At 43.6% G+C, this 14333-nt stretch overlaps 1 protein-coding gene across 3 annotated transcripts in view; it reads left to right on the forward strand.

Moving 5' to 3' along the window:
- The window catches only part of LOC141258805 (opsin-5-like), a 203647-nt gene that overhangs the window by 151368 nt on the left and 37946 nt on the right, over positions 1–14333 (forward strand). For all 3 annotated transcript variants that reach the window (XM_073673945.1, XM_073673944.1, XM_073673947.1), the window contains 2 exons: positions 5301–5594; positions 9532–9863. In XM_073673945.1, coding sequence (XP_073530046.1) covers positions 5414–5594; positions 9532–9863 — 513 coding nt within the window. In that variant the 5' untranslated portion in view covers positions 5301–5413. The remainder of the gene's footprint in view (positions 1–5300; positions 5595–9531; positions 9864–14333) is intronic.

Here is a 14333-nt window from a genome sequence, read left to right on the forward strand (position 1 = left end):
AGCAGAGCGAAAGAAGAAGAGCTGCTCTGTTGACATCGAGTAGCTGAATCACCGTCAGGAGGGTTAATGACCACTCTGTGCCAGCGCCGGGTAACTAAGGCAGATTGTTATTTTTTTAAGCCCATACTAAAAAAAATAAAAATCCTGGATAAACACCGGAAAAGTGCCCTGATTTTCAGCTACAAGCTCCAGTTCCGGTTTGTGTCCGACATCAGACACCATTTCCAGTGGGGGCATGTGACCAGTGCGGTGTGTGAAGGGGGCTGGCTGCTTATTTCAATTAGAGATGAGCGGTGTTCGACTAGAACTGTTCGCCAATCTCAAATTCGAGCTGTTTTGGGCGGTGTTCGAGTCGTTCGACGAACGAGAATGATTTGCAAAAAATTCGGCTGTTCGAGGTTATGTACCAAAAGCGTAACTGGATTTTTTCACATCTTGCAGGAATTGTCTGCCACTCACTGTAATGCCGCAGCCGTGGTGGTTGTGGCATTACAGTGGTTGCCCAAATCGATGGGAACAGTGCCAACAGTGAAACATGAAAAGCCGGCAATTCAGCAGCGGCATACACCGGTACCCGACAATTTATAACAGAAAGAATAGAACATCACACATAGATTAGATAGATAGAAACATGTCAGTCACATATATAATAAGTACAGTGACAGTGTTGGTTACTGTACTTGCCATTTAGTGTTAAAATAAAGGATTTATAAAAAAAAAAATTGGCGTGCTGTTTCCCGTAATTTTAGTCTCTAGCAGAGGTTAAGCAGACGGCTGGGGCAGATGTTTGAAGCCTGGGAAGGGGGTAATACCCACGGAGCTTCCCAGGCTACTAATATCAGCCCCCAGCTGAATACCTAGCCTTTACTAGCTATTAAAATGGGGGACCCCCCAAAAAAATGACGTGGGATTTTAATAGCTAGCAAAGGCTAGGCAGACAGCTGGGGCCTGATATTAATAGCCCAGGAAGGGTGCCATGAATATTGCCCCCCCCCAGGCTAGAAACACCAGCCGTCAGCCACCCCAGAATGGGGCATCCATAGGATGCGCCAATTCTGGCACTTAGCCTCGCTCTTCCACGCTGCCCTGGTGCGGTGGCAGGGGGTAATAGGGCTGGGGTTGATGTCAGCTTATAATGCCAGCTGACATCAAGCCCAGGTTAGTAATGGAGAGGCGTCTATAAGACACCCCCATTACTAACCCCATAGTCAAAGGTAAAAAAAACACAACACCCAGAATAAAGTCCTTTAATTGAAATAAACACACAATTCTTTATTGTTCTAAATTAAACCATACCTACCATCACGCCCATTCCAGCTGAAGCCAAAGATCTCCTGCAATAAAAGAAAAATAATAAAGCAACCTCATCCTTACCTTTCCATGGTTCCCAGGACAGCTTCAGCTCTGCTACATTCACATGATAGGCTGGATCGCAACAGAACGCTGCCATCCAGCCTGTCATCCCGCAGACACTGAGAAGCGCAGGCATGCTTGCGCTCCTCAGTGTCTGGCTGTGACGGCATCCAGATGAGCCGAGTTCATGTCCGGCTGGGCCGGATAAAAGGTCATCGAGGGCCCGCAGGCCTGGGGTTCCGCGACCTTGGTAGAGACAAAGAAGAGGGTTGGCCCAATCATTAAAATAAGCGTCAGCGTCTTCAGATTTCAAGATCAGATGTAAACAATATTAGTAATCTTCAGAAATTAAATTTTGCACAAAACAGATGCCAAGTTTGCAATTTTAATGTAAAATTTCAATTATTATCGCCTCGTTACCGGTCCTGTGGGTCTTGTCATATAAGTTCAACAATGGGAACAAAAAGAAAAGAATAATTTAACGTCCATCCAGTAAGATATGTTCACGTGGAGCCTCACTTGTAAGGAAATTCATCCTCCTTTTCACCGACTTCTCATTTCATCTTTTCATTAATTCTTTTTCCTGCTGGTCGGCTGCTGTTTCGTGCACAGAATCTCCTCCCAAGAATCGTTAATAATGGAAATCTCCTGATAATGTAGAATACGTTAATGACTCCGATGCTTCACAGTAATTGCGCTTTCTAGTGAAGAATATATATATTTTTTTTATACAATCACAGACAAAAGACTCAGAAAATTGTTTCAAATTGTCATCAATATCTTTTTAATAAGCCACTTCTCCTACAATGGAGACATAGTGCAGGGGATTAGGGTGGGGGCCTTGTATTCTATTTGGAAGGAACTTCTTTAGTGGAGTAATTATGTGTAGTAAATTGAAAAATGACAAGCTTAATTCCTCAAAGGATTACTCCCATCTTCAAAGATGGATATTTGCAGATAACACTGGTAAGAACAATCACTTTTGTAATTTACTGCTTAGTAAAATATGCAGCCATTCTTGAAATATTAACACTTCTCTTTTCTCCTGTTGCCTAGGAGACCGACCACCGCTGGTGACTAGCTTGTAAGCACTGCGCTGAAGTAGGAGGTAACCGTGCGATCTAACGATCATGGCCAGCTTCAGAACAGTGCTTACAAGCACAAGAGAAACGAGCTTCTAAGCTCTGAACGTGTTCTGCTCTCTAGCAGCAGTGGTGGGTCTCCAAAGCAATGAGTTGTAAACAGAAGAAAAGTTTTAATATCTCATAAATGGTTGAAAATTTTCATAACCAGTAATTTGCAAAACTGCTTGTATTTTCAGGCACTATCCGACAGTATCCATCTATGTAGGTTGAGAATAATCCTTTAATAAGCCATGATCCAAATACACATCTGTCATGAGCAGGGGTTACTTTGCGCTAAATGAGAGATATACACTTTATACTGTAACTCACGAGTAGTGCTGGTAACACATACAGCCGTGCCCCTGCCAGATCTGCTGAAATCAGAGATAACCCCTGAGATGCTGCAGTCAGTAGCCGTTGCAGCATCTATGGAGTTATTATTTATTTTTAGGGCATCATTGATGTACATGAGAAGGGTTTACATACAAAATACAATTATAGATTACAATGAACAATCTAATAGTGACAGATGCGTACAGAAGGGAGAAGACTCTGCTCTTGCGGGCTTACAGTCTACAGGATAATGGGGAAGGAGACAGTAGGTTCGGTCATGGTGAGGTGGAAGCATGGTCATTGCAGGCTGTAGGCTTTCTTGAAGAGATGGGTTTTCGAGGAGATTGGATGAGGAACTTATAGGTGGGAAGGAGGTCTTGGAAGGACCGGAGATTACGTTTTGGAAGATATCAAGAGATTAGTTCAGAGATATATGGCGGAGACAGATCATGGACAACTTCGTAGGTGGCTGCTAATAGTTTGAACTGTATACCTTGGGGAATTGGGAGCCAATGAAGGGATCTGCAGAGGGGAGAAGCGGAGGAATAGTGAGGAGAGAGTCAAATTAGTCGAGCAGCAAAGTTAAGGACGGACTGGAGAGGTACAAGAGTGTTAGCATGGAGGCCACAGAGGAGGATATTGCAGTAGTCGATGCGGGAGAGACTGAAGACATGGACTAATATTTTAGGGTTGAGGAATGGACGGATTCTGGAAATATTTTTGAGTTGGAGGCGGCAAGAGGTGGTGAGAGCTTGGATGTGTGGTTTGAAGGACAAGGCAGAGTCGAGGGTTACGCCGAGGCATCAGACTTCCAGTACAGGGGAAAGAGTGATGTCATTTATAGGGGTAGATAGATCAGGTAGGGGAGTTAGGTGAGATGGAGGAAAGATGATGAGTTTGGTTTTGATGTTAGCCAGAATGATAGTTTGGTGCCTACGTGTTTCTATGAAAGACCGAGGCCTGACAATGGCCCTAATTAAATCTTCTTCTCTCCCTACAAAAAACAAGATCTCACTCAGCTCTCACTACATTAAAATAAAATTATGTTTCCCATTATACAGAGACACAAAAATGTTTTTTTTTGAGAACACACTTAGCCAGGATGCAGCTGTGATCTTCTCTGAGTGTGTTTGCCTTTTCCCCTCTATGACATAGACGTGTTTTGATTGGCCGGTGTCATAGAGGAGAAAAAACAACACCCAAAGAGAAGTGCTGTGATATACGCTCAGTTGGCTAAACAGAAAATGTGCACCTTTATTACTGGGGGGACTATTACTTTGCAATGGAGAATAAAAATAAAAATTGTTCCAGAATCAGTGAACCAGCGGTAGTAATCAGAGGAGGTGCTCAGATAAAATTTTAATAAACTAGTGACAGGCTGTCACATACAGTGTGGGAAAGACTAAGTGCAACACGAAGGGATGAGGGGAAGGAAGTCCAGACACTAGGGAAAGGGGGAGTGGAGATCCCTAGGCTCATCTAATAACACCCTGTCTACCCTACCCCCTACCATCCCTATATTGGTTCCACACCAATCGCCGAGTAGGAAACCTAAGCCCTGTATATCCCTAGAGCTAGGCCCTTGATTGGAAGGGGGGGTGAGCACTGGTCAGTCCCCACTATAAACTAAAGACAACAAGGGAGACAAACAAAGGGGGGAAACTTAGCTTGAGCAGACACCAAAGAGATAACATCAAACGTCCTCCAAGGGCACCAGAGAGGAAGCTAGCTGACTGCTATAGCTCCAAGCCTTCACCAGGGAAAATGTGAATATCACCGGTGACGCCCTGCAGCAGACTGAGAGTTTATAAACACCCAGGCCAAGGTGTGTCAATCAGAGCAGAAGGGAGGTTGTCGCTGGGTCCAAAAGTGAGCAGGATTAGGAAGACGTCTGCAATGCCAAACGCAGTGACCTTCTGCAGCCAGATGCAGAGCGACTGTCACATCTGGCACACCCGTGACACAGGTCCTCTCTAAAGGTCACCTGTCAGCTGTTCTGTTATGTTTGTTTCATTATATGCTGTACTTTTATTTACCAGAGATACAGGGACCCCCTCAGCTCTCTTGACTTGTCTGCTTTAGTCAAAACTTGTATCTCCAAAATCCTAACAATTGCGAGGTATATATATATACATATACATATATATTTATTTATTTTTATAAAAATCTGCTTTATGATGTTCCATTGTTATTGCTCCAAGAAATGTATAAATAAATGCATTGACTATTGGGTGTCTCCATTCCATTTGTCAATAAGGGGTGCGCTTATGATTTCAGCGCTGATTGGTTCCTATGGACAGGGAGAATGACGACACCCAGGAGGAATAACAAAAGGAACACTGCAATGGATTTTTTTTTTGTGCTATGAAAATAGGATGTTATCAGACATGTGAAAAGACCTGAGGGGGGGCCCATACATTTCTAGGAGGAGTAACAGAAATGCAGACAGTAACTAACATATAACTTACATATATTTTCTGTAATTTCCAGCTATACTGAGCGTGGTGGGTAACGTCGCCGTACTCGCTACAGCAGTGAAATGCTCTTCTCACCTGAAGTCGCCCGATCTCCTGTCTATAAACTTAGCCGTCACAGACCTGGGCATGGCAGTGAGCATGTACCCTCTGGCTATTGCCTCTGCCTGGAATCATGCATGGATTGGGGGGCATCTCTCCTGTCTGTATTATGCCCTCATGGGATTCTTTTTTGGAGTAGCAAGTATGATGACTTTATCAGCAATGGCGGTGATCCGATATCTGGTGTTCAGCACGACTACGACCAATCGTGAGTAACTTAACTTTTATTGAATGCATGTATGGAAAAAAGAAAGTACTTAGCCCCTTACCGACATCCACCGTACATGTACAGGTGAAGGGAGCAGGCTCATGGGGTGAGCCTGCACCATGCCCGGCAGATCATGGCTGGGTGCTACACCCAGGACCGCCTCTAGCAAATGCAGGTGGCAAAAAGCACCACCCGTGATTGTTAACTTGTTAAATGCGGAGCGCATGATGTGCCCGTCAGTGCACCTGTGATGTGTCATCGCGGGTCTCCAATGGTTTACTATCATAGCGTTGGGTCGGTTGAAGACCTCCATGTTTGCCATTGCAGATCTCCCTTGAAACCCAGCCTGTCGCCAAGCTTCAAAGGAGACCGTGATTTTTACTACAACCCCTGGCAAAAATTATGGAATCACCAAGGATGTTCATTCAGTTGTTTAATGTTGATAAAAAGCAGATCACAGACATGGCACAAAACTAAAGTCATTTCAAATGGCAACTTTATGGCTTTAAGAAACACTAAAAGAAATCAAGAAAAAAAATGTGGTACTCAGTAAGGGTAATTTTTTTCAGACCAAGCAGAAGGAAAAAAATATGGAATCACTCAATTCTGAGGAAAAAATTATGGAATCACCCTGTAAATTTTCATTTCCAAAACTAACACTGCATTAAATTAGATCTGCTCGTTAGTCTGCATCTAAAAGGGAGTGATCACACCTTGGAGAGCTGTTGCACCAAGTGGACATGAATCATGGCTCCAACATGAAAGATGTCAATTGAAACAAAGGAGAGGATTGTCAAACTCTTAAAAGAAGGTAAATCATCACGCAATGTTGCAAAAGATGTTGGTTGTTCACAGTCAGCTGTGTCTAAAATCTGGACCAAATACCAACAACATGGGAAGGTTGTTAAAGGCAAACATACTGGTAGACCAATGAAGACATCAAAGCGTCAAGACCGGAAACTTAAAGCAATATGTCTCAAAACAGGAAATGCACAACAAAACAAATGAGGAACGAATGGTAGGAAACTGGAAACTGGAGTTAATGTCTGTGACCGAACTGTAAGAAACCGCCTAAAGGAAATGGGATTTACATACAGAAAAGCTAAACAAAAGCCATCATTAACACCTAAACAGAAAAAAACAAGGTTACAATGGACTAACGAAAGCAATCGTGCACTGTGGATGACTGGATGAAAGTCATATTCAGTGATGAATCGCAAATCTGCATTGGGCAAGGTGATGATGCTGGAACTTTTGTTTGGTGCCATTCCAATGAGATTTATAAAGATGACTGCATGAAGAGAACATGCAAATTTCCACAGTCATTGAGGATATGGGGCTGCATGTCAGGTAAAGGCACTGGGGAGATGGCTGTCATTACATCTTCAATAAATGCCAAAGTTTACATTGATATTTTGGACAGTTTTCTTATCCCATCAATTGAAAGGATGTTTGGGGATGATGACATCATTTTTCAAGATGATAATGCATCCTGCCATAGAGCAAAAATTGTGAAAACATTCCTTGAAAGAAGACACATAAGGTCAATGTCATGGCCTGCAAATAGTCCGGATCTCAATCCGATTGAAAATCTTTGGTGGAAGTTGAAGAAAATGGTCCATGACAAGGCTCCAACCTGCAAAGCTGATCTGGCAACAGCAATCAGAGAAAGTTGGAGCCAGATTGATGAAGAGTACTGTTTGTCACTCATTAAGTCCATGCCTCAGAGACTGCAAGCTGTTATTAAAGCCAGAGGTGGTGCAACAAAATACTAGTGATGTATTGGAGTGTTCTTTTGTGTGTTTGTTTTTCATGATTCCATAATTTTTTCCTCAGAATTGAGTGATTCCATAATTTTTTCCCTCTGCTTGGTCTGAAAAAAATTACTCTTACTATCACATTTTTTTTCTTGATTTCTTTTAGTTTTTTTTAAAGCCATAATGTTTCCATTTGAAATGGCTTTAGTTTTGTGCCATGTCTGTGATCTGCTTTTTTTCAACAACATTAAACAACTGAATGAACATCCTCCGAGCCCGGTGATTGCATAATTTTTGCCAGGGGTTGTATATGTAGCAATACTGTGGCATCGCTGTATATAGCACAAACAATCAGACAATCGCAGCTTCAAGTCCCCTAAGGGGACTAATAAATGCAGTCAAAAGTTGTAAAAAATATAAATAAATATAAAAAATATAAAAGTTCAAATCACCCCTTTTCCCCCATTAAAAATAAAGATAAAAAAATGAAAAAAAATACACATATATAGTACCGCCGCGTTCACAAAAGTCAGATCTATTGAAATATAAAAATAATTAATCAGATCGGTAAACACCGTAAACGAAAAAAACTCAGTAACGGCCAAAAAATTTTTTTGATCGCTTCAATACCACAAAAAATGATGTAAGAAGCAATCAAAACTTTACATCTATGCCAAGATGGTGTCAATAAAAACATTGTCTCGTCTTGCAAGACATAAGCCATCATATAGGTCCATCAACCAACAAATGAAAACTCTACGGGTCTCGGAAAATGGTGACACAACCCCCGCAATTTTCTTTTTTTTTTGACCGCTAAAATAAAAAAAACAACTGAACATGTTTGGTATCGCCGGAATCGTACTGATGAGCAGAATCATATTGCGAGGTCATTTTTATCACACAATGTACAACGAAAAAAAACTATTTTCCAAAAAACAATGTCAAAATTGCGGGTTTGTTCACAATTTCACGGCAGTTGGAATTTTTTTCCCCATTGTCCAGTACACTATGTGATAAAATGAATGGTGTCATTCAAAGGCACAACTCGTCCCGCAACAAACCCCAAACCTTTGTATGTCTATGTGGACAGAAAAATAAAAGAAAAACAATGATGCAAAATGGAAATTGGCCGCGTTGGGAAGGGAGTTAAATTCTCAATTCCAGGCAAGTCTGCATTTATAGGGAACGTGTAAATTTTTGTGATAAATATATTTTTTTAACTTCTTTTTTCCAGTTCATAATCTGCATTAAAATAAAAATAGAAATCTTGTAATTCTGACAGCCTATGTCGATGTTTATCTATGGATTAGCTGCAAAGTATTGCACCGATGTAATGGATATCCCCATCTTAGAATCTGCCATCTCTAATTAATTGCTCTGGGTCCCCCACATATCTGTTGGATGCAGTCTTTCCTCCACAGGGATGCTCCAGACTTCCCGTATTTGCAGAAAACTGCAGCCGGCCCCATTTACTTCAATAGAGCCATATGGTGCAGGGTGGCCAGGAACACTCCTGCACAATGGAAAAACTGTGAAGTGGATGCATCATGGACCTCAGGATCTGAGGAGGTTCCAGAGTTCAGATCACCACACCTTGTCCACATTTGGGGCCATTTTTTTCTTAAATGCTTATATGTGGGGCTAAAATTAATTCTTTTTTCAAGTCAGTTTTATTAAAAATGTTGCACCGTTTGGCTTTTACAACCTCTTTGTTTCCCTGCACATTTCACTTTGATGTGGTCTGTGGTCATAAATTAGCTGAGAGAAGCTGAAAAAAGACAGACAATAGAGATACAAACTCTCTCATTGGATCATTGGAATGAGCTCGCTGATAGTTTCTTAGTTAACCCTTTCTGTAGCCAGCAGTAGACAGAGAAGCAGAGAGGCTATAGCGGCAAAATATGCAACATTTTTAATGAAACCCCATTTTAAAACTGATTTTTAGCATGAATTTTTAAAGAAATAAAATTGTCTCCAAAGGTGGACAACCCCTTTAAGTAGCCAGCAGAAATAAATTCCTCTTTCAGGATAGGTGCATTTATGGATGCATAGTTATATTAACAAAACCCTCTTGTTGCCTTGATGTGAACATGATGTTGGCACCACGCGTTTCGCAATTTCCATTGCTACGATAGACAGAATTATATTATCAATTTCCATTATTTTTTTTACACTTTCAGGCAATACAATAAATAAAAAAGCAGTATACATCGTGATCATGGGCATCTGGCTGTACGCATTGCTCTGGGCAATATTCCCGTTGGTCGGATGGGGTCACTACGGCCCAGAACCATTCGGAATTTCTTGCACCATTGCTTGGGCCGAGTTCCAGAATTCCACCAATGGATTCTCGTTCATTCTCAGCATGTTCATCCTGTGCACGATTACTCCGGCCATGACAATCATCTCCTGTTATACGACGATAGCCTGGAAACTTCATAAAGCCTACCAGGAGATACAACACCATGACAAGATGCCGAATGCGGCCAAAGTGGAGAAGAAGCTGACACTGGTGAGTGACGGCCGATCTTGTTTTATTCTTGTCCTTTTCTGTGGACGCTTTGCACTTGTCAATCAAAAATCTCAACTTTCCTTCTGAGCACAGAACTGGTTACATTACTCATACCATTTGGCGTGAGAGGTGATAGCAAGGTTTAGGAAATTACTCCAGTTGTGGAGACTCAAGGTGGCCAAATTACAGTTGCAACCAAAATTATTCACCCCACATTGCATATTATTGGAAACATTTCTAAACTTTCAGCTATTTGCAATAAACCACTCAAACAATTAAAACAGCTGAACACAAGTAATCAAACAAGTGTCCCCAAATTCTACACAAAATTCCATTGCTACCGACTACTGCAGTCTCATCTTCTAGCAACGTTCCTGAGTAGAGATGAGAGAACCTTTCAAGGTTCGGTTCGGATCGGCGAACGTCCCGACATTCACCAAACAGTTCATCGAACATATCCAAACTCCATTGAATTCAATGGGAGGCAAAACCAAAGGCATAGACAACACCTTCAGGGGGCCCAAAAGCTGCCAAAACAAGTCAAATTAAGGGCAGACACCAGGAAAAGTGGCATCAATTGATCCAGAGTACAAATAGTATAGTTGCACAGCAGGGATGCGTGGGACAGGGCGCCGGACGGGCTTGGACAAGGATTTCTAGCTTAAACATTGATCAGTAACAGGTGAATGAGTAACAGGTGTAGCCCTGCCAAACTTAGGCAACTCACATGAAGGAGACCCAATTTGGAGTCCAAACATTTCCAAAAATTAGGGGCAGACACCAGGAAAAGTGGCATCAATTGACCCACAGTAGAAATTTTATAATGGCACAGCAGCAGTCAGGCATGGGCCATGTATGAGACATGGTCTGGGCCAGCATTTAAAGCTTTGAATTTAAGTTCAAATTAAAAGGTGGGTGAGGGACCGGTGTAGGTCTGCTGTGCTGGGAGCCCTGATACCTCATGCAACAGCTCAAGTTGCTTTTCTGCTCAGCCACACTCAGGTGGCACAAACATCAGGTTCATAGACTACTATCGTTAGAAAAATTCAAGGATAGTAAAGGCCCCGTCACACTAAGCGACGCTGCAGCGATCCCGACAATGACACGACCTGTCAGGGATCGTTGCTTCTTCGCTATGTGGTCGCTGGTGAGATGTCAAACAGTCAGATCTTCCCAACGACGCAGCAACGATGCGGCGACCCGTAACGATCTGTATAATGATGCACGCCTATGTGTTTCTGTGTCTGAGTCATTAACAAGGTCGTTGGTAAGGTGTCAAACACACGGATACATGCTACCCAGCGGGACCTCAACGATCAAAGAAATGTCCAGATCATTCCGACACGACCAGCGATCACACAGCAGGGGCCTGGTCGCTGCTAAGTGTCAAACGTAACGAGATCGCTACTGAGGTCGCTGTTGCGTCACAAAACTTGCTAGCGATCTCACTTAGTGTGACAGGGGCTTAACACAGGTAATTGACTGAAAGTTAAGCCCCCGTCACACTAAGCGAGATCGCTGCTGAGTCACAAGTTTTGTGACGCAACAGCGACCTCAGTAGCGATCTCGTTACATTTGACACTTAGCAGCGACCAGGCCCCTGCTGTGAGATCGCTGGTCATGTCGGAATGGTCTGGACATTTCTTTGATCGTTGAAACCCCGCTGGGTAGCATGCATCGGTGTGTTTGACACCTTACCAACGACCTTGTTAATGACTCAGACACAGAAACACATAGGCGTGCATCATTATACAGATCGTTACGGGTCGCCGCATCGTTGCTGCGTCGTTGGGAAGATCTGACTGTTTGACATCTCACCAGCGACCACATAGCGACGCAGCAACGATCCCTGACAGGTCGTATCGTTGTCGGGATCGCTGTAGCGTCGCTTAGTGTGACGGGGCCTTAAGTGCAGGCCTGCAAGTCTGGGAGCCCTACTGCTACAGGAAACACACATGAAGAAGACCAAACATTTCCACAATTAGGGGCAGACACCACTAAAGTGGCATCAATTTCCCCCAAGTAGAAATAGTGTAATGGGGCTCTGGCACACCTTCCACTACAGGTAACCCACCAGATGGAGACTCAACTTGGAGTCTCCATATTTCTAAAAATTGTTAGTAACATCAGCAGCAGTAGCAACAGCAGCCACAGAAGCCACGACAAAGGTGTCACAGACTGCAATAACGGGAGATCAATGCAGCACACTAAAAATTACACCATCACCTGGTCTGCCCAGTCTGCAACTGTGGTCAACACTTTCATGGTACAACCGGATGCGCTTATCCATCAGGACACCACCAGCAGTGTTGAAGACATGTTCTGAGAGAATGATGGCTGCCGGGCATGACAGGCGAGTTCAGGCCACTCTTCCATTTTTGAAGGCCAAAGTGCAAAAGGGTCTCATCCTCCTCCCCTGATGACATTGATATTGACCTTGAGATACTCCTGCAACATCCTCTCCAGCCATTCACTATGTGTCAGACTTGTACTCTGTTCTGCTGGTGCACGGTCTAAAAAATGTGTGAAACGACTCACAGAAATTGCTTCTGCCACTTACACTGCTGCTAATGTTTTTTGCAATTGACAACTTGATGTTCTCGGGGTTGGAAGTCTAGAACTGCGATGCACACTGTGTGCCTCACTGCTGCTTGGGAAAAAACATTTTTAAGATTGTCTACAAGCGTGTTTCGAAACTCCAGCATGTGCTCGTCCCTTTCCAGTGGGGGAAGCATCTGGCTAAATTTACTCTTGTACCATGAATCTAACAGAGTGGTAGCTCATTAATCAACTATTTCTGACCCTAAAAATATGGGCGTCATGTTACAGATAGTGCAGCAAGAAGGTGCTCATGTGTCGGGTGCTTCCATGAGGTCCAAGTCCACGGTGTACTGGTGGTGGGGTCAAACTCAAGCTTGCTTCCTCAGTCCCCTCTCGCCAACCACGGACAACAGAGAGGGGATCATAATCCTCTTCATCTCCTGACTGTTGCACGCCCATCACCTCTTCCTCCTCGTCCTCCTCTATTTGTTCCTCGACTCCTGCACCTTCACTTCATTTGTCCAGTACCATAAGCCCCCCTTGTTCGATGTAATCCACCCTCCCATGGCACCCGCCTTTGCGACAACAGTCCGGAACTTTGAGATATTGTTATCCCTTCCGCGTCCTCCTCTACTTCCTCCACTTCCTCTGGGACCAACACTTCCTCTCACAGACTATTCAAAGTGTGCTCCTGCATGTCGATGACCGCAATAGTGATGCTGATGATGGCATCGTCAGCGCTAACCATCTTAGTAGCCATTTTGAAACTGTGCAGAAGGGTGCAGAGGCCCTTCATCTGTGCCCACTCCGCAAGCGTGATATGCCCATGTCCATAATGCGTTGGCCCAGGCTATACAAAATGACATATTGCACCAGGGCTTGTCACTGCAGCCACAGTCGCTACAACATGTTCAGAGTGGCATTCCACCGTGTCGGCACATCGCATATCAACCAGTTAACCGGGAGGTGGAAAGACCTCTGTAGCAATGCAAGTCGATGACCCGCAGGGTGTGAATGGTGGAATTGAGCACACAGCAACCATGCTTTCTGCAGCAGCGCATCCAGGCCAGGATAGTGGTGTAGAAATTGGTGTACCGTCGGGTTGAGGACGTGAGCCATGCAAGGCATGTGTGTGAGGTTGCCCCAGCACAGGGCCGCCACCATGTTTGCACAGTTATTGCACACGGCCTTCCCTGTCTCCAGGTTCAGTGGAGACAGCCATTGCCCAAACTCAGCCTGGATAGCTGTCCACAATTCTTGAGCTGTGTGACTGAGATCTTCAAAGCATATTAATTTAAACACTGCCTGATTGCGGTGAGCCTTGGTTCAACAGTAAGGAGGTTTGACAGCTTTAATACATGTGAGTAATGCCTGTTTCTGAGCCACAGCATATACACCTTTTCTCTGGGTGTTTCTGTTATCCTTGCTTCAGTCTTTTTAGGGTAACAGGTGTGTTCATTTACTTATTTTTTTGCCTTATAGCCTTTCCAGTTCTGCTTTTTATACTTTCCCCCTGCTGGTATTTCCTGCTGGTCTTAGTCTCATTTGGATGTCCAGCCATACTGCTGTAGTTTAAACCAGCTAGTGAAAGACCAGCTAGGGTTTTTTCTCTCTGTTGTTTTTGGTCTTTACCCTGCACCTATCTTCTGTTTCTTTTTCGGAAGTAGGCGGTATATTCTCTATCAGTACATATTTAATCCTTTATTTTGGATTTTGTGATTTGTTTTACTCACGCTGGGATCTCTTTTTATTTCAGTACACTTTCCCGTCTGTAGGTAATTTACCCTCTGCTCTGTCTTACGGTTATTTAGGAGGAACGTGAAGTGCTCGACGTCCTTTCAGGCAGAATAGGTCTGAGTTGCCATCATCTAGTCTGTGGTTAGGGCTATCTCAGCTCAAGCATGAACCAATAGGGACTGTGGGGTCAGG

The sequence above is a fragment of the Phyllobates terribilis genome, unplaced genomic scaffold (genome assembly GCF_046119375.1).
Source record: "Phyllobates terribilis strain yellow unplaced genomic scaffold, ASM4611937v1 Scaffold_3__8_contigs__length_932513732, whole genome shotgun sequence".
Taxonomy (NCBI): domain Eukaryota; kingdom Metazoa; phylum Chordata; class Amphibia; order Anura; family Dendrobatidae; genus Phyllobates; species Phyllobates terribilis.